Here is an 18,479-nt window from a genome sequence, read left to right as displayed (position 1 = left end):
CTTGATACACAAATGACCAAAGTCATCTGCATTTCAAGGGAAATCCAAACTTGGATTATTCTATGCATTTGCTCAAAGGACCTATTTTGGGGCATGTGAAGTGAACAAGACATTCTGGTAAAGAAAGATGAGGCAGAAAAGATTTGGAGCAGGAATGAGGGCTTAGGAGGAATAGCTTAAAAAATCTGCTTTCCTCTTTACCCCTTGACACCAATGTTCCAGCTAATGTTGTTCCTGCCACTACAGAACCCTATCCTGAGACAAGGTGAAGAGAGACAACAAAACTAGCTGGAGACTATTATAAGCTAAGAATAGACAAATTAGAAGAGAATAAAGTCTAGGCAGCAAGTGAGAAAAGTCAAGTGGAGTTTCTGTGGCTAGCAGCCATTGCTGGGTGGGTATTCATTCCTATTTAATGGATATATTTAAGTTGAACATAGGTAAGACAGGGTGAGCCTCTAAATGAAAAACTATAAAACTAAAATTCATAGAGTAAAATAGAAAGAATTAAAGAAAACAATCAAGTCAGTAGCTTTTTAATAAAATGCAGTAGAACCCCATTATAATACACAGCTCCTTATTACATGGATTCATATATACTGCGGTCAAATCATGTCCCCTGAAACATAACAACTACATGCAATAAAAGTATGATATAACAGTTAGCCTATAAGGCCGGTGTTAGTCCTGTCCCTCAACACTAGCATTATAAAGGGGTTCTTTAGAAAACCCTTTAGTAAGCTTTGTGTGAGGAAGGATTTAAGCACCAGTAAAAATTGTTGCTCAGTAGTAGTTTTATTTCATCATTGTCATCATCATTATAAACAAGAAATATTTATTTACTGCCTACTGTGTGCATGGCATTGTACTAGGTGCTACACTCTGCTTCATGATACAAAGTTTATAAATACAAGAAAACAATACAAAGTTGAAGCCATTAAAAAGAGCTTAATTCATAACCACTGCTGTGATATAATGAAAACTGTAGTCTGATGGTTTTCTATGAAAGTGATTTAGAAACATCACACAAGCTAAACATTACAGTCAACATTTTACTTGGGGGGAAAAAAAACTCCTTTTATGTGCTACTGCTGCTTAAAGATTTTTCTTAAAGTTGCTCCAAGTTTTACTTTCTCTCTGCCATTATCTTTAAATACTGCAAGGCATTGTGAGCTGCATCACTGTGAGCACTGCCACAGGAGACCCCAGAACCATGGCAGACTGTGATGGGGCTGGTTGAAAGTTCAGCAAGACACTGGTACTGTCCATTCACACTCAGTTCTTCTGAAACAGATAAACTATTATTACCAACACATTACACATACTTTCTATCAACAATTGAGAAACATGAGTTTGAGAGATTAACAATATCCTCTTATTAGTAAGCACAAGTTTATGGTGCTTTATTAATCCTTGCCATTCACTCTGAAGGTTAAAACAAAGCTCAACTCCACCAACTGCAGGATTTTTTTTTAAGTCCTGTCTTTTCTATTAAGATGTCAGTTGCTGCCTAACAATTGATACTTGGATCTGGCATCCAAGTCAGCTGAAAGATGGATAGTCAGCTGAAGAACTCCTTTGGTCTTATGCATTATTTATGTGTATGTGAATGTTTTAAAGATTACAATCTCTGAATTTCTATTTAGTGAAGAATCCATTTTTATGACCAATTATAATATGGAGGTAATCCTGCATTCTTGAAGATGAAGACCATTAGAAGGAAAACCTTTGTTACATTCTATCAGATTGGAAAGTCTTCAAATGTGGGTCAGCAGAGTACCTGACCCAAAGTAGGTATTCAAAAACAAAAACAAAGCAAAACAAAAAAACTTGCTGAACATATGAATGCCAACAGAATGTATCATCTGAGATCCAGGCTAGCTAAAAGATCCATTAAAAAAAAAAAAAACACACAAATATTTGAGGCAAAGTATAACCCTGAACTAAAAAGGAAGAAGGTAGGCCTTCTGATCAATTACAGTAGGTGAAAGAGGATCAAATAAGACAAGGGGGAAGGAATAATAAAAGTGTATAACAATAATTTATTAAGAACAGCACGATTTAGTCAGATTATTTCATTTGCATTCAATTTAGAGCAGGGAGTCCTTAGCCTTTTTTGTGTCATGGACCCCCCTTTGGTAGTCTGGTGCAGCATAACCCTTTCAGAATAATGTTTTTTGTTACATAAAGAATTAGGAAGGAAACTAATTGAAATAGTTACCAAAATAGTTTTTTAAAAATTAAATTCACCAAACCCAAGTTAAGAACCCCTGGTTTAGAGGGAAATGTTTGCATGTATAGAATAACAATGGGGAAAGAAGTTTTCCTATTGATAGCCTCCTTATCCAATAACAAATGCAGTTTTATAAGAATTCAACCAGAAATATATAAAATAGTAAATTTGCTTAAAAATCTGTTAGGAGCTTTTTGAAAGTAACTGCATCATAAAAACATAATGCTAACAAAATAAAACTTTTCTTTCTTAATTTAAATAACCATGAATTGATATTTTCCACAATTCTACCCATAATTATAGATATAGCTAGTGTTTTAAAAGACACCTTTTTGACCTTATATTTGTGCTTCATTTCTAGGCTTATTGAAATAAACATTTATTGCAGTGTGGGCAGCATTATTAGGCCATAAAGGTAGCATGTATTCTTTACTCTTTGTATCTCCTCAAAGCACTACAGAAAATCAGAAATCTCCAAGTATTACAAATCCTATTCTTTCATGGTTAATATGAACCTCTGATTATAAGTTTCAGCTCTAATCAAGTCCTGTTCACTTACCATCAAAATTAATCAGATTATGAGTGGTTTTAAACAACTAAGCCCTTTAACATGTTAAAAGCTGAAATTTATCAACAAAAATACATTGAATAGGTTTTATGAAGTGCTTAGAATAAAAAATCTAGTTAACCAGTCTACATTACCACTTTTTCATTTGTTCTCTCCCCTAACTGCAAAAATCAAGGACCAAGACAAAGTAAAAGTTTTAAGTCAATATGAATGGGGGGGGGGGGTGCAGTCCAAAAAGCTATCCCTGTTCCTCACCCCAAAGTAATGGGATAGAAAAATGTTAGAATACTATTGTACTGGTTATTGTACATGCATTATACATAAATTGTCAATCAATATTAAGAATGACTGGATTCTAACTAAGAAATGTATATTTTTGTTTCCTACATCAAGAAAAAAATTTTAAAAATTGATTAAAAAAAGAAAATCTTACCTATATCCAAATATGTTATTTCAAAACCTTGTTCCTTTCCAATTTCTCCAAGCATCTGAATATAATCTGTATTAGGGATACTGAGTAGGTTTCTTCTCAGTGATGTTATTTTCTCCCCATTTGAATTCCTCAGAGTATTCCAAGTACACCCAATGGTACTTCCTAGTGCATTTGCCTGAAAAACATTTGAAAGTTTAGACTTATGATAGACAGATAACTTTCACCCTGAACAAAAACATTAAAGAACTACCTTAAATTTAACTTTGTTAAAAAAAAAAAAAAAAGGCATTTTAATCATAAAACTGGGTCATCTATAACTTTTCATTTTATTTATTTATTTTTCTTTTCTTTCTTCTTTTTTTTTTTTAAATAATTATAACTTTTTATTGACAGAACCCATGCCTGGGCAATTTTTTACAAATTTTTTTTTTTTTTTTTTTACAAATAATTTACATTATCCCTTGCACTCACTTCTGTTCTCTGACTTTTCCCCTCCCTCCTTCCACCCCCTCCCCCAGATGGCAAGCAGTCCTATACATATTAAATATGTCACAGTATATCCTAGATACAATATATGTGTGCAGAATTTTTCATTTTAAAATGAATAATTACAAGGGGCAGACACAACTATAGAGAAAATTTCTAATTAAATATTTGTGTAATATAACAATTAATACAAATTTTTTTTAAGTGAATGGTTTTCATTAGAAATTTCCTGGGACTATATTCAAGAATTCCACAAGGTTGCAAATAATGTTAATCTGTTTGGTAATTTATTCTAATATCCTTCAGAATTGCTAGATTTCTCTCTATTCACTTTTTTTTTTTAATCCAAGTCTGACAACTGATATAGAACTATAAGTATTGAGGGAAAAGAATCAGGCAAAGTTTATGTGAGAGAGTAGGCCACAAGAAAATTTTATCAATCTAGGCAGAGTCAAGGGATGGGAAACAAAAAAGTGAAATTGCTAAATAGTTTGGAATATTTGCAGCATTACCTTATTTTCAGTTAGGCAACTGCTGTTTTTGAAAAAAGTTGTTTAGCTCTAATAAAACCATTTCAACCACCTAAAAAAACCCTTTATCTGCACTCTCCACTTTCTACCAAATGTAGACACAGATAACAGTTAACTCATTTGAGAACCAATATATTTTAGTAGAAAGTCCTAGGAGCTGCAAAATCTAACATTTACTAGCTGTTACCTCAAGTAGGTCCCATAAACTCTTTGAGCCCTGTCTGATCTTTGCTAAGATCCTTTGCCATAAAATAAAGAAACTGTGACCTATACAAATCTTCTAGTCATCATTCTGAGGTTCTCTTCAGTTCTAGTCTTGATAATTGCTAGGAGTACAAAGTGAATGAGAAGGCAGAACAGGCAGGAGGAAATAAGTCTCATTAGTTCTATGATCTCATCCAACCTCAAGGTGCTCTTGGAGAGTCTTTTTGCTATGATCCCAATTCACATATTGAGGATTTCTCAGCAAGTGACACAGAGTCTATGTGTCCTTATCTGTGAAATGAAAAGGCTGGACCAGATCACAGAATCAAACACTTAGAGCTAGAAAAGACCTCAAATACCATTTACTTCCACCTCCTAATTTTACAGGTGAAGAGTAGGCTAAGTGACTTCCCTGAGATAATCCAAATGGTAAATAACAAAGGTGTTATTTGAACCTAAGTCTCTTTGACTCCAAATATCTTCGGTTCCTTCCATTGTACCACACTCTCTCTAAACAAGCTCTATAGTTCTTGAAAAAGACTATCACCCTATATTCCATGTTCTAAGTTCCTCCCAATTCCTATGCTCTAAGGTAAGGATTCTTAACTTGTTCCATGCATTGGGACCCTTCAGGAATCTGCAAAGTCTATGGACTCTTTTTCAAAGTTATATTTTAAAATGTAGAAAATAAAACACATAGACCACAAAGGAAATCAGCTAAACAAAAACAATTATCTTCATCTCTAGAATACCAGCTCCCAAGCCTCCTAGAATCCTTATCTTCCTTCAAACCTCAGCTGCAGTATAATTTCCCACAAAAGTCCCTTCCTGATCCAACCGGCTTTTAATATTTCCTCCATCTCCCCAAAAGATCTGAATTGTATACATTTTGCATTTACTTGAATGCATATGTGTTATTTCTCTTGGTGGAATATAAGCTTATTAAGGCAACTGTTTTTTGGGGGAGAAAGGGAGAGTTTGGTCTTTATATCTTCAAAGCCTATCACATCACTGCCTGGTATATAGGGAGATGCTTAATAAATGTAATTATCCTAACCTCTCTGTACCTTAAGTTTCATTCACATGTAAAATGTACTCAAAATGCTTACTCCATTTAACACATACTCATCATGTATTTACTGAACACAGGAAGGCAATAGGTATGGAAAGAGCTCTCTACTTAAAAGTCAGAAATTGGGAGTGTCTTCTGGCTGTGACACAGGATAAAGCACTAACCGCTCTCATGGCTCCAGCTTCTTCATCTGTAAAATGAGAGGTTTGGGCTACTTTGTCTCTGTCCGTTTCCAGCTTAAATCCTATGAGTCTCAGTTTTCTTATTTGCAAAATAGATGATCATAGATTGCAAGAGTCAGAAATAACCTTAGTGGCTTTCTAGTGTGATCTTCTATCAGATGTGTGAATCTTCTCTACAAGACATGTGTGATTCCAGCACATGTGTGTTGAGTCTTTTCACAATGCTGGTTTACACTGCACTAAGCATGCTCTACCCTGACACATTTGCCAATGTCCTCCCTAAATAAAATGTGGCACCCAAAGAGTAAGACAATGTTTTTGATATGTGCCTGACCAAAGTAGACTACAATGGGATTACACGGTCAAGTTAAATGATGGACATGAAAGCAACAGTTTGATTTATTGTAGTCAAAGGATTTCATGGGACTAAAGGCTAAACTGATCTAAACAGAATAAAAACAGTTTCCTGAAGAATAAGATACTTGATCATATTGACACCATTAAAGCCCAATTACTACTTACTAAGGAAACATTGTTATCAGGAGAGAATTCACGGAATTTGGCAAGAAACTTTTCAGCAGCATTTCTCTTGGCTTGTTTTTTTGATGCCCCTTTTCCTAAAGAAAATAATAGAAAATATTAAATAAAAAAATTAATGTCCACAAAGGAAGAGTAAATGAATTATGAAAGAATAGGTTCCTATGTAATGGAAAAATCATCTCATGTTGCCTACATGTTCTTCATGTAGTTTCCTCCTGGTTTCATGCTTGCTTTTTTTTATTAGTGTTGAGTTGCAGCCACCTGGTAAACTTGTTATCTACACTGCTTCTATTGTTGTACTTTATAGATAAATGTCCTCTATGTGATTTCTTTTTTCTCAATAAGCACATTTTTTATGCACTTTTCTTTAGTAAACTACACTTGGTTTACTTCTGACCACTTTCCCAATCTGTAATGGTCTATGCTAGTTTATAATCTTATTTTTCTGGGCCTATTTTTTTTGTCTACCTTAAATGAATTTCAACCCTCTGAGTGTGAAAGGATGTAATGAAATTGGTTGGAGTGTTCAACCAAACTTCAAATTCATGGACTGCTTTAAAAATATTTCAAATGCATTAAAGAATGAATATAAGAAAAATTACATAAAAGTACAATCATATTAGCTTTTGCATATTTTTCTTATTGTCTTCAACAGACATTGTCTTCAATGTCTTTTAACCTGACATTATTCTCATGTTGTTGTTCTTCCTTTTCTATTATCTTATTTTTCTATCCCACCTTTATGTTAATTTCAATCTTCCCCTGGAGTTCTTTTGACTTCTGGAGTTAATGGTTAATCTGAAAAAAATTTACTATTGCTTCTCTCTGCATATCCAAAAAAAAAAAAAAAAAAAGTACATAGCATTTATGTACATTATGTGCATCTGCTTAAATATGATGTTGGGCTTGAAAGTGTAAAATATACATATTTTTAAAAAATTCACTATCTCCATCCTTAATTTAGAAATACTATCTTGTTCCTTTAGATCCATTCCCTACTCAAACCTACAAATTCTTTGTAGAGTTATGAAAATATCTGCATTCCACTAAATGCACTCAAAATTTCATCTCGTGTCAGAAAAAGGCATTAAAAAGTTGAGAGCAGAAGGCATTAGCTTATAAATATGTTGTGCAACAAGACTTCTTTTAGACCCAGGATACATGCTAATGGGCAAAGATACTAGAGTTATAATTTACTAAAGTATTCCAAAGCAATGACTTAAAATATAAATTTAAAAGAAAAGTAACAATATTCTACTAAAACAAAAATTTCTTTTGACACAGCATGTTATAATATTACACAAGACATATATACCAGTTTCTATAAATGATTCAAGTCTGCAGATCGTGGTGAACTCTTTCTTATGAGCAGGTCCTCCCTCCTGAGAAAGTGTATACTCGGGAAGTCTCCAGCCATGCTGAATAGCCAGTTCCTTCAAAACAATAGTAAAGTTTCATTTAAAATATCATTTATGTAATAATTATAATGAAAACATTATAATTTCTTTTCCCCAAACCTATTATATAAGGAGTAAAAAAATAATGATGTATGGTAATACAAAAATGAGGGAAAAGTTCATCTTCTACTTTTACATAGACATACCAACATTTTATACATAAAAAAGTCATCAATATCAACACAGAAACAATGTCCTCCTGTGAATGGAATGCTTCCATTTAACTATAATACAATGACATCTCAGAGATCAAATGATAAGTCAGGCTATTGAAAGCCTCTTGTAGAACATTAGAGAGGATGTTTTGAAGAATTCACTGCTACTGACTTTTGTGGCCTCTCCTTTCATATCTGAAAATTTCTGTGTCCAGAAACTGGCTTACCAATGCAATTGGATGGAATAGGGCAGAGCAAAGAAAGCAAACCAAGAGTTTTGATGAAAGTTGCAGAAGAAAAATGAGAAAAAAAATGCCAAAGGAAAAAGCCCACAAAGGAGAAGAAGGTATTCAACAGGACCAACTGGATAATGAGGGTGGGTAATTGTCCAAAAGAATGCATAGGTAATTTGTAAGAAGGATGATTTGCATGCAATAATTCAAAGTTGCTTGTATTACTTTTTTGCAGTGTAAGCAAATAAATATACTACATCGTTTTCCTTGACCTATCCTATCTAGTCCGGGTTATTTATGATGGCTTCTCTCACAACATAAGTAGAAAAAGGTCTTCTGTTATAAGCAGTAATAAACATTCTTAAAATATAAAATATTCTACCCATGTGCACAGGGGTCCTGTTGATCTCAAATGAGAATTCCACAAATCAAAGGCAGATAATGTATATGGGAGGAAAATCCAAGACATGATAAATAGAATAATCTTTTCAAGTTAATTTTATAACATCTAATGCAAAGTTTTTTTTTTTTGAAAACAAAATATATTTAAAGACACATTCCATTCCCTTTTTTATGCAACACAATTGTATTAAACCCATTGCTATATCCTTTATCAGTGAAAAAATAATGAAAAACATAGGAAATATATGAAAAACATAACTATACAACATACCTGTAATGAACCAATAGGATTAGCCTGATTCTTTGGTTGCTTGGAAGGATCAGGAGCCATTGGGTCTGGAACTGCAAAACTAAATTATTTTAAAAAATATATTATGAATTATGAAATAACTTTTCGAATATAACTAAACACATGTTTATTTTGAATCTGTAATACATAATAAGGGAATATTCTTTTGTATTAATTTTTATCCTATTTTGTTTGTAGTGTATTATATTAAAACATAGCTAATGAAAAATTAAACATAAAATTCTAACTTAATACCTTTTGTTTATTATCTCCTTTGGATTATTGTTGCATTCTGCTAGGTCAGAGGTCAACAACCTACATATAATTTGTAGACTTAATCCAGCCCACCACCTGTTTCTGTATGACCAGTGAGCTAAGAATGGTTTTTACATTTTAAAAATAAAATAATTTAACAGTTGGCTGACAGGTCACAGGTCACTGCAAATATCTTTCTGAATCAATTCTATTAACATAAACAATACAGGCATTCATTAAAAGTATACTTTTTAATGTAATATATAGTCCTTAAAATTCTGTGTAAACCAAATGCTGGTAAATACAAGCTATATTAAATTAATTAGAGAGTCTGCTCTAGATATAAATCGTGACATATCCTATTCTAAAGCAAGAAATCCGTTATAATGCCAAAAATTGGCCCTTAGTCATGATCTGATAGAATATTCTATACTACAAATTTATTTTAATGTAATGGAAATTAAAACGTATGGAGAAGGTACTGATTTTCTTTTAAAAGATGTGAACTTCAAATTAGAAATTATTTGAGAACGACAGCTTCTTGTTGGATGCTTTGAAAACTGATGCCAAAGAGAAAGTGAATTTTCTAATTTCATACTTACATCCACATTATTTTTTTTAACAAATACAAACATTAAACTAATGAATTGAAATCTAAATACATATAAGAATTACAAAGAACTGTAGAACCAAATCAGAAGCAAAAATCTCTTACCTTTAAAAAATGTAGTCAAATTTTGAATTTTAATTCAAGATGAAAAAATGTTTCATTAACACTTTATTAAAGTCATTTAGAATGAATATTGAATCATAAGAAAATTTCTTTAAAAACTGAAGACACTCTTAAAAAATTAAACTAGTTAATATAGAAATAGAGAACACAAATGGAGTGCTGATTATGAGCAAAAGACTCACTAGTTCTTGCAGAAGAAACATTATATGACATTAATGAGTTAGCAGTCAGTGAACAGCTGTTTTTAAAAAAACAATGGTGACTTATTTGAATCAATTTTTTCTATCAGAGGTCTAAATGAAACAGACTGGTATAATGGAATACACAGTACACCAGGAACCAGAAGATCTCCAGGTTCTAGAACTGGCTCAGACATTTACTTATCGTATGGTCAAATAAATAATTTTGTTTCTCTGAGACTATTTCTTTACCTGAAAAATATGGATGATACTGATTATGCCTTCCCTCATAGGAGTGTATTAAAATCATGAGATACCATATTGTGAAAGCACTTCACATACTACCAAGCTCTATACAATGTAAATATATTTATCATCATCATCATTATTATATTTCAATACTAGTTAAAACAAATGGAAACTGACAGGAAATTTTCAGAGTATCAAATTAATTTGGACATCCTATATTTTATTTTTCCATTGTAGTTATCTGTGTATATCACTTCTATTAAACGAGGGGATCTATAAGCTAAGGATTCTATCTTTTTCAACTTTATTTCCTTTAGTGCCTACAACAGTGCCTCAGACATGGTAAATATTCATGAACTTTTGACTGAAATGATAAGATAATATATTTTTAAAATCTCTTATCTAGTTCTAGATTGAACAATCTCATGGTGTAAGTCTATGCTATGCTTTGCATAAAGTAGATTCTGTTTTTGAGGGTAGAAGTAAAGATTTAAAATAGACAAGACTGATTTATGTTAGTTAGCTTAAGTAGAAGGAGGTCCCTAGTTATTTAGAAAGCCAGAATCAATATAGAATTGAGCTGCATGCACAAAGTTTGGCTGATGGACTCGATGGACAACTTCTATGACTACTGAGATTTCAGATAAATACTATTTTCTGTTTCTTTTCTGACTGCCAGCATGATTTCAAACTTTGTTTGAATTGTCATTCTATAGGCATTTGTGTACAATGTAGTAATCTGAAATTATCAAAATAATTTTTATTAAAAAGCAGGAAAATTATGACATTGGATGAACCCTTCTATACCTCACAATTCTCTGACAATTTCCCCTTTCCACCTGTCATGAAATAATGAAATAAAAATATATAGTTTTTTTTGGCTTATTTTTTCCCTTTATATCTAAAACATCACTAGTAAAATTTTCACAGAATACACTCATTCTTATAATGCCATTCAGTTTCACAATGTGCCAAATGCACTGAACATTTTATGCTGGTGACTTTTAGGTGCACAGTAATAAAAGGGCAATCATCAAGGGCAGGGAAAAAAAAGTCAGGCAATGATTTGGCCAAGTCTTGAAAATGAGTACATATCAATTACATGTGATCCCCAGTCTCATGCATCTAAGTTATTCTGGAATATTAAACACAAGTGCTTGTGTATATAAGGGCTCTATAGTAATAATTCTAGGAATTCTCTAAGTAGGAGAGAATAAGAATGTGGCCCAGCCAAAACTCCATAGTGGAAAGGTATAGGAAGGGAAAATGTCTATAACAACTTAAACAGAAGATGCTGGCATCAGTTAGAAACAAATGGCATCTTGTGTGAATTAAGGACATTAGAACCTGGCCCAGCGATTAGTAATAGATATATTGGGCTGAAATGAGATATAATAGCTTCTAGGAATAAGATAGTGATAGTCCCATTATATTATTCTGCCCTGATTGAACTACATCAAAAGTATGGTGTTTGTTTCTAGGTATAATATTTTAGGAAGGATATTAATAAGCTGGAGAACATCCAAAGAACAAGAATGGTGAATCAGGGCCTCAACTTCCTTGCACATAAGGTTTAAGGAACTGGTGATGATTGTCTAAAGAAAGGAAGACTAGGGATGGGATAGAAAAATGGGGAAGGAGGAAATGAATCAGAGACATAATATCTGTCTTCCAAATATATGAGTTATTATACCTGTTTGTCTACCCCAAGCAGTAGAACTAGAAGCTATTGGTGTAGGTTGCAAAGACTTGCTTGTAAGCAAAAATATCTTGAGAAACAAAGCTATTCAAAAGTGGAATGGACTTCCTCACAATATAGTGGACTCCTCTAACTGGAGCTCTTCATGCCAAGGTTGGATGACTAAATGTTGGCTATAATGTAGAGGAGATTCTTTTCTGTATGGGTTGGATTATGCAGGCGCTGTGGTCCCTTCTAATTCTGAAATTCTCTAAATCTTTGACATAAATAAGGGAGTATCTAAAAGTGTGATACACATGGTACTACTTAATATCTCAGCCAATTATATATCCTTATGCTATCTGATAGTGTCCTAGAAATCAAAATTCTTTCCAATAGTTAATCTTACCAGCTAAACTACCATATAATACAATAATTTGCAAAGGCCTGATATTAACATCCACTTAATCCCTGCATTATTACATGATATATAGCTTTCCAGTGATGAAAAACAAATGTAGATTTAGAGGAAAATTTATTGCCTGAGTCTCATGCCAGAACCTTAGAAGACAGTTTTATCTGCTAATATAATACCAGATTTCCCATAAGAAAATATTTAATCAATACTGCAAAACAATGATGGTAAATATTAGCCTATCAAAGAATGTAACAAGAAATAACTGGATCTTCAATTCAGTTTCAATTAATCAATGATGGACAGAACCAGCTACACCCAGAGAAAGAACACCAGGAAATTAATGTGGACTACTTGCATTTTTGTTTTTCTTCCCAGATTATTTTTACCTTTCTGAATCTGATTTTTCTTGTGCAACAAGAGAATTGTACGGATTTGTACACATATATTGTATTTAAGATATACTTTAACTTGTTTAACATGTATGAGACTGCCTGCCATCTAGGGGAGGGGATGGAGGGAAGGAAGGGAAAAATTGGAACAGAAGTGATTGCAAAGGGCAATGTTGAAAAAATACCCATGCAAACCCATACCCATACCCATCAGTTCTGTCAATAAAAAGCTATAATAAAATAAATAAATTTTTTTTTAAAAAAGAAAAATAACTGGATCTTCTACTATATTGATAAAATTCTATTGGGAGAAAAAAGGGCCTTCCTCAATAGAGCATTCATTTAAACTTAATTCTTGAACTTATTTATTCCTAAAGTCCTTCCCAGAAGAGAGTTTTCATTAAAAAAATAAATAAATGAAAGTTTCCAGTTTAAATACAACAGTTCATTCTGTTGTTTTTGCAAATATACTTAAAACTTTCATATTTGCCTCAGCAATGATATTTCTGAACTGAAAAATGCAAAAAAACAAAAAACAACAACAACAAAAACCTGTAGCTCACCAAAGACTTGCATTTGCTTTCAAATGACCAATGGCAGCTTCTGCAGCTTTATGCTTTGCCATTTTCTTACTTGAACCTTCACCTGCATTAGAAAAAAAAAAAGGCAAGATGACCTGAGAGAACATCAACAAGATATGAGCAAATGATTTCAATTTACAAAAGGGAAGGATGGTATAATTAGTACTTATTAGAATACTGATTGTATGTAGCACTTAAAATTTTGCAATAAGTGACTTGGTCCAGGATCACACAGCTAGTACATATCTGAGAGTTAGGTTGGAAGTTAGGTCCTCTCGACTTCAGGACCAGTGTTCCAACTACTGTGCCCCCCTAGTTGCCCCCAAAGTACTTCATATACATTATTTCATTTTGGTTTTACAATGACCTTTTGAGGCAGTTCCTCTATATAAATACTGTTTTCCTGGTTTTTATAGATGAGGGGCCTATAGCACAGTAGGGTTTAAGAAAGGAGCTAAATCCAGATCTTCCTCCATACTGCCTCTTTAACATATAAGTTAAAAAATATATAGTGAAATCTAAATAAATAAATATATATATGTAATAAAAAATTTTCTCTAAGTAGATGCTTATTGGTTGGGAAAATGGCTAAACAAATCAACATACATGAACACAAAGGTATAGTACGATAATTGTCAGAAATTGCCAGACATGAATACAGAAAAGCATGGCAAGATTTGCATGAATTGATACAAACAGAAGTAAGCAGAGCAAGGAAAACAAGACACATAATGATAATTACTACAACACTGTAAATGGAAAATTCTACAACCACAAAATATTTGAAAATGAAGTGTTAAAAAATTATTAAAAACAAAACAAAACAAAAAAAGTTTGGCACCAGAGGGGAATATTAGAAGACATCTCCCTCAGCTCAAATGCTTAAGAGAGGATAAGGATCCAAGGTTATAGAATATTGCATATGCCACCAGATTTTTTTAAATTTATAAAAGTTTTTTTTTTTCCTGTCTTAAAAAAAAATTGTTCGGATGGGAGAGAGAAAAGAATACAGGGAGATATCTAGGCCATGTAAAAAACAAAAGATAACAACCAAAATATATCTTTAAAAGTATTTCTTTACATACTCAATGTATGTATCAAAATAACATTTTAAAATTATAAATGCTCTATAAAATGATAAAGAAGAGGTTGTATTTCATGCTCAGAGGTATTGAACATATTCACTTCTCCTTGAAGCCTGGGTGAAAGGGAAAACACTAGTGTTATAAGCATAGAATCCTGAACTTCTGTAATGTAGCATTGCCTGCTATGGCAGTGTTAAAGAGTAAGCTTTCCTTTACAACACTTAGCAATGAAATTATTTAACAGCAAAATTATCATTTTTCTAATTTGTTTCAGCCTTGTCTGCCTGGTCAAACTCCAGTTAAAAGTTGTGTTTCAACAACGACTATATATAAGGTATAACAGTAATCTTTCAAGGGAGAAGGAGAGGAGAGTGACCTCTTCCTCATTTTAAGGTCAACCTATATTTCCATTATGACTTGAAAAAAGAGGGTAGGGAGAAGAGGGCATAGTCTATTTCTAATTTCAAAAGCTTCAGTGAATAAAACATCACACATCTAATTTTTTCTTCTTCTTCCTTACAAAACAGAGAAATGTAGTGAAACAAATTCCTGTCTAACCAAGAGACCCACGTTGAATTTCCAACTCTGCCAATACAGCTGTTACATCTGATAAATCATTTTTCTTGAGCATCAGTTTCCTTTTCTGTAAAATGGAGGTATTAGACTAGATTTCTAAGTTTCCTTTAACCTCTAAGATTTAATTACATCCATTTTTATCAATAAAAGAGTGGGGATGGAGCAAGGATATGTTAATATTTCAGACAGCACTGTATGGGGTCATCTTTTAACAGAAGATTTCTGGTCAGTAGTCTAAGAGAAATTGAAGTTAAGATGGAACTATTTTTAAAAAACAGCTTAAATATAGCTAAACAGATTAGCAACATTCTATATTTTAAAATATTGAGAGGTGCCCAGGCAATGAGAAATTAAATAACTTGCCCAGTATCACAGTCAATATATATCAAGAGGCAAAACTTGAATCCAGGTCTTCCTAAATCTCCATTTATTATGCTATGTCGCCTCTTTGCGGTATATGTAAACAATAACCCAGAAACAAAGACTACCAGAAATAACCTTATTTTTTCTTTGGTTTGGTATTTACTAATAATAGTGACTACATTTATACTGTGTTTGATCAAGTAAGCTGTTTTACTCAACAAGGCATATAGTATAAACATTTTCATCTTTATTTTACACATCAGTAAACTAAGGCTCATAGTACTTCACTCTAACTCAATCACACCATGAAAAAAATAAAGAGAAAAAAAAAAAAAAAGATTTTAAGCTCCTGTTAATTTTTTAACATAGATTACCAACCAAAATTCATGACTTAGCAGTTTTCCTCTAAGTAGATTTACAAACTGGTTACTTGGCTTCAGATGGGAGGATGTGTGAGGTTTGGAGTCAAGAGTACCTGGATTTATATTCTGACTCTACCTGATATGTAACTTTCGACTTGTCATATTGATATCTTGAGCCCATCTCTCTCTTACACAGTTCTCTCAAGCATAAAATGAGGGGATTAGACTACATGAATTTAAAACTTGCTTTCCTTTCTATGATGCTATGCTTTTTTCTTTTTCTTTTTTTTGCTTCAATTCTCAGCTGGGAGAATAGTGGTTATTCCTTCTCAGTTTTCCCTAGAGGTCAGCCTTCAACCTCAGTTCCTATCCCCTTCCACCAGAGATAATACATTTCAAGAATATTAAGTGTAATTTCATCTCATTAAGAAACCAAACAAAAATTGTCACCTCTCTAATTTTTAGATGCATCGATCATAAAACTTGACTTTGGGGTTTTACTGTTGTTTCCTTCCCACCCCAAGTAAAATGCAATGTTGTCTTTTGGAACTTCCCTGTTCAAGAAGTTAGTAACAAGAAGGCAGTATCCATACTTAACAAATAGGAAAAGTCACACATAAATTATCTAAATTCATTGCACCTTCTCTTTGGATTTGGAATAAGATGTCTCACTAGGCTAGCTCCAGTTTTTGTTTCTATCACAATTACCTAGGAAAGCCAACAACTTTCTTAGTTCTTACAGTGAAGGAAGAAGAGAACTTATATCGACCTCTCACTTGAGTTTAACATGTTGCAAAGCAGAATGAGAAATAGGAAATCAAGGTACTGGTAGCGATGGTTAGCTTGGACATAACCTATATTATTTAAATTAAAACTATATTAAGAACTATTTTAGAGTCCCTACTCATCTTTAAAGTCTCTCCAGTTCTAACTCTTTCTATAGAGACTATCTTAGGGAGTAGGAGGCCTCCATTACTATTGTCTTAAATTGGGCTCTTAGGGTGTTATGGGGGAGAGAAGGAAAAATCGGTAGAGAAAATAAGAAAAAGACAAAATGTGTTTCTTCTGAGGTGACACTTTCCAGTTTCAGTATTTCCCTAGAGCACCTTCCTAATGAAGATATTACTGCCTCTCTTTAGGACAATGCTCTTAATTGTTTGGGTTAATAGCGTATACAGACCTGAGCAGGTTATATCACCAACTGTCACTCTGAAGGTGAAACTTGGCGTATTTGCATGTCCATCGGCTCTTTCAAATTCATAAACAGGTACGTTATTGGTCTTCATGCCATACTCATGTAACACCTGAATTGGTGTTTTCCCAGGTTTGGCTGTGATCATTTTCCCCAACCTGCATAAATGAGAAGGGTTTGTTTGCTTGAAATGCCAAAGGGGCAGGTGTGCAGGTGATTAAGGGCATCAAAGTAGGTATTTTAAGCGTCAAATGAGGCCCTTTCGAAAACTAATCGAAGAAGAGTTCTCTGTTCTTTCTTAAGACTACGGCTGCATTTCTTCCGAGTAGTGAAAAATGAGGATGGCTCGGGGAAAGAAGGCAATCTCCAGTTTTCCCTGCTGGCAGCAGCAATAGTAAGGCTCAGGAGAGGCGGGGGAGGGGGGTTGGGGAGGGTCAGAGAGAGAAAGCCCAACTAGCTGGCTCCTGCAGCACCTGCTCCGGGAACGAAACCATCTCCGAAGCACCGCGGGCGTCTTCTTTCTCAAGCCTATCAGGGTTCAGGTAACTCGAGCTGCCCAGGGCTTCTGGGATGCGACAGCAACAACTCTTCTGGCCCGACCCCCCCCCGACGGCGCTGCCAGGGGGTGTGTGTGGGGGGCGGGGGGAAGGGGGGAGAGGACTGGGAGCGGGGAGGGGATGGCAGGACTGCGAGGGGCAGAATGGGGGAGGGACGGAGTAGAGCCCTGGAGGGCGGGGCTTCTCCCGGCTCCAAGAAGTGGATGGGGGTTGGGGAGGGAGGGAAGAAGAGGTGTAATATTACCCACAAGGCAACTCGGAGGCCTCCTGGTCCTCTCTGGCCTCCTCCCCTCCTCCCCCGCGAGGCCCAACCTGGTATCTTCAGGCCGGGCTTGGTCAGCCAGGACCCCGCCTGCGGACTGACCTGAAGGTGCCACTGTCTTGAGGGGCTGGCGGCGGGGCCGCGGGATGGAGTCCGCCCTGAGGCATGTTCGGCCGTGAGGCGGCGGCTGGAGCTGCCGGCGTGGCCGGGGCCGCCGGGGCAGAGGCGGGAGCTCGAGGCCGGGGATTCGTTCTCCTTCCCTTGGGCGGCCCGTCCCCGAGAGGGGCCTCTTTGGCCCCCGGGGCCGCCGTAGCTGTGGCCGTTGCGGTCGCCGTGTTGGTCTGCTTCCCCTTTCCCCTCCGCTACTGTCACTGCCGCTGCTGCTTCTGCTGCTGCTGTCTCTTGTCCCTCTTCTCCACCTCCTCCCCCCTCCTCCTCCGCGTCCCTGTTGTGGTTCCGGGGGGCGGGGGAGAAGAGGAGGAGCCGATGGCGCAGCCCCCTTTACTCCCCCCGCCGCGCCCGCACCTGCTGCTGGCGCCGCGGCCCGGGCCCCCCGCCCGGCGCTCGCTCCTCCCAGCCGGCCCTCAGCTGCCACAGGCTCCCCCAGATCTCAGTCAGCAAACTGACCTTCCCCTCCTAAGTCCGCGAGCGCGTGCGGTGTGCTATCACTGACACACTACCACCCCCACCCCACCCCCTCCCGCGGGCCCCGCGAGCCGGGCTGTGAGAGCGGGGTCGTCATTCTCCCTACCCGGGTACTTCTTGCTCCGACTGAAGAGAGGGCGAGTCTGGGTCGCCATAGTGGGAGCACCCACC

At 35.5% G+C, this 18,479-nt stretch overlaps 1 protein-coding gene across 2 annotated transcripts; it reads right to left on the bottom strand.

Moving 5' to 3' along the window:
• Positions 1 to 520: 520 nt before the first annotated feature.
• On the bottom strand, positions 521 to 18,045 carry PRKRA (protein activator of interferon induced protein kinase EIF2AK2). Of its 2 annotated transcripts, none has more exons than XM_051986123.1 (8): positions 17,766 to 18,045; positions 16,833 to 17,002; positions 13,249 to 13,330; positions 8,767 to 8,845; positions 7,564 to 7,681; positions 6,231 to 6,325; positions 3,235 to 3,409; positions 521 to 1,284 (listed from the first exon to the last, which is right to left on the bottom strand). In XM_051986123.1, exons 1-8 carry the CDS (start codon positions 17,828 to 17,830, stop codon positions 1,127 to 1,129), a joined length of 942 nt encoding a protein of 313 aa, XP_051842083.1. In that variant the 5' UTR covers positions 17,831 to 18,045; the 3' UTR covers positions 521 to 1,126. The 2 variants fall into 2 exon arrangements, with proteins under 2 accessions (XP_051842083.1, XP_051842084.1); XM_051986124.1 differs by having other exon boundaries at positions 521 to 1,281.
• Between the last annotated feature and the right edge of the window lie 434 nt (positions 18,046 to 18,479).

This window comes from Antechinus flavipes, chromosome 3 (assembly GCF_016432865.1).
Source record: "Antechinus flavipes isolate AdamAnt ecotype Samford, QLD, Australia chromosome 3, AdamAnt_v2, whole genome shotgun sequence".
Taxonomy (NCBI): Eukaryota; Metazoa; Chordata; class Mammalia; order Dasyuromorphia; family Dasyuridae; genus Antechinus; species Antechinus flavipes.
This window is presented reverse-complemented; position numbering and strand designations above follow the sequence as displayed.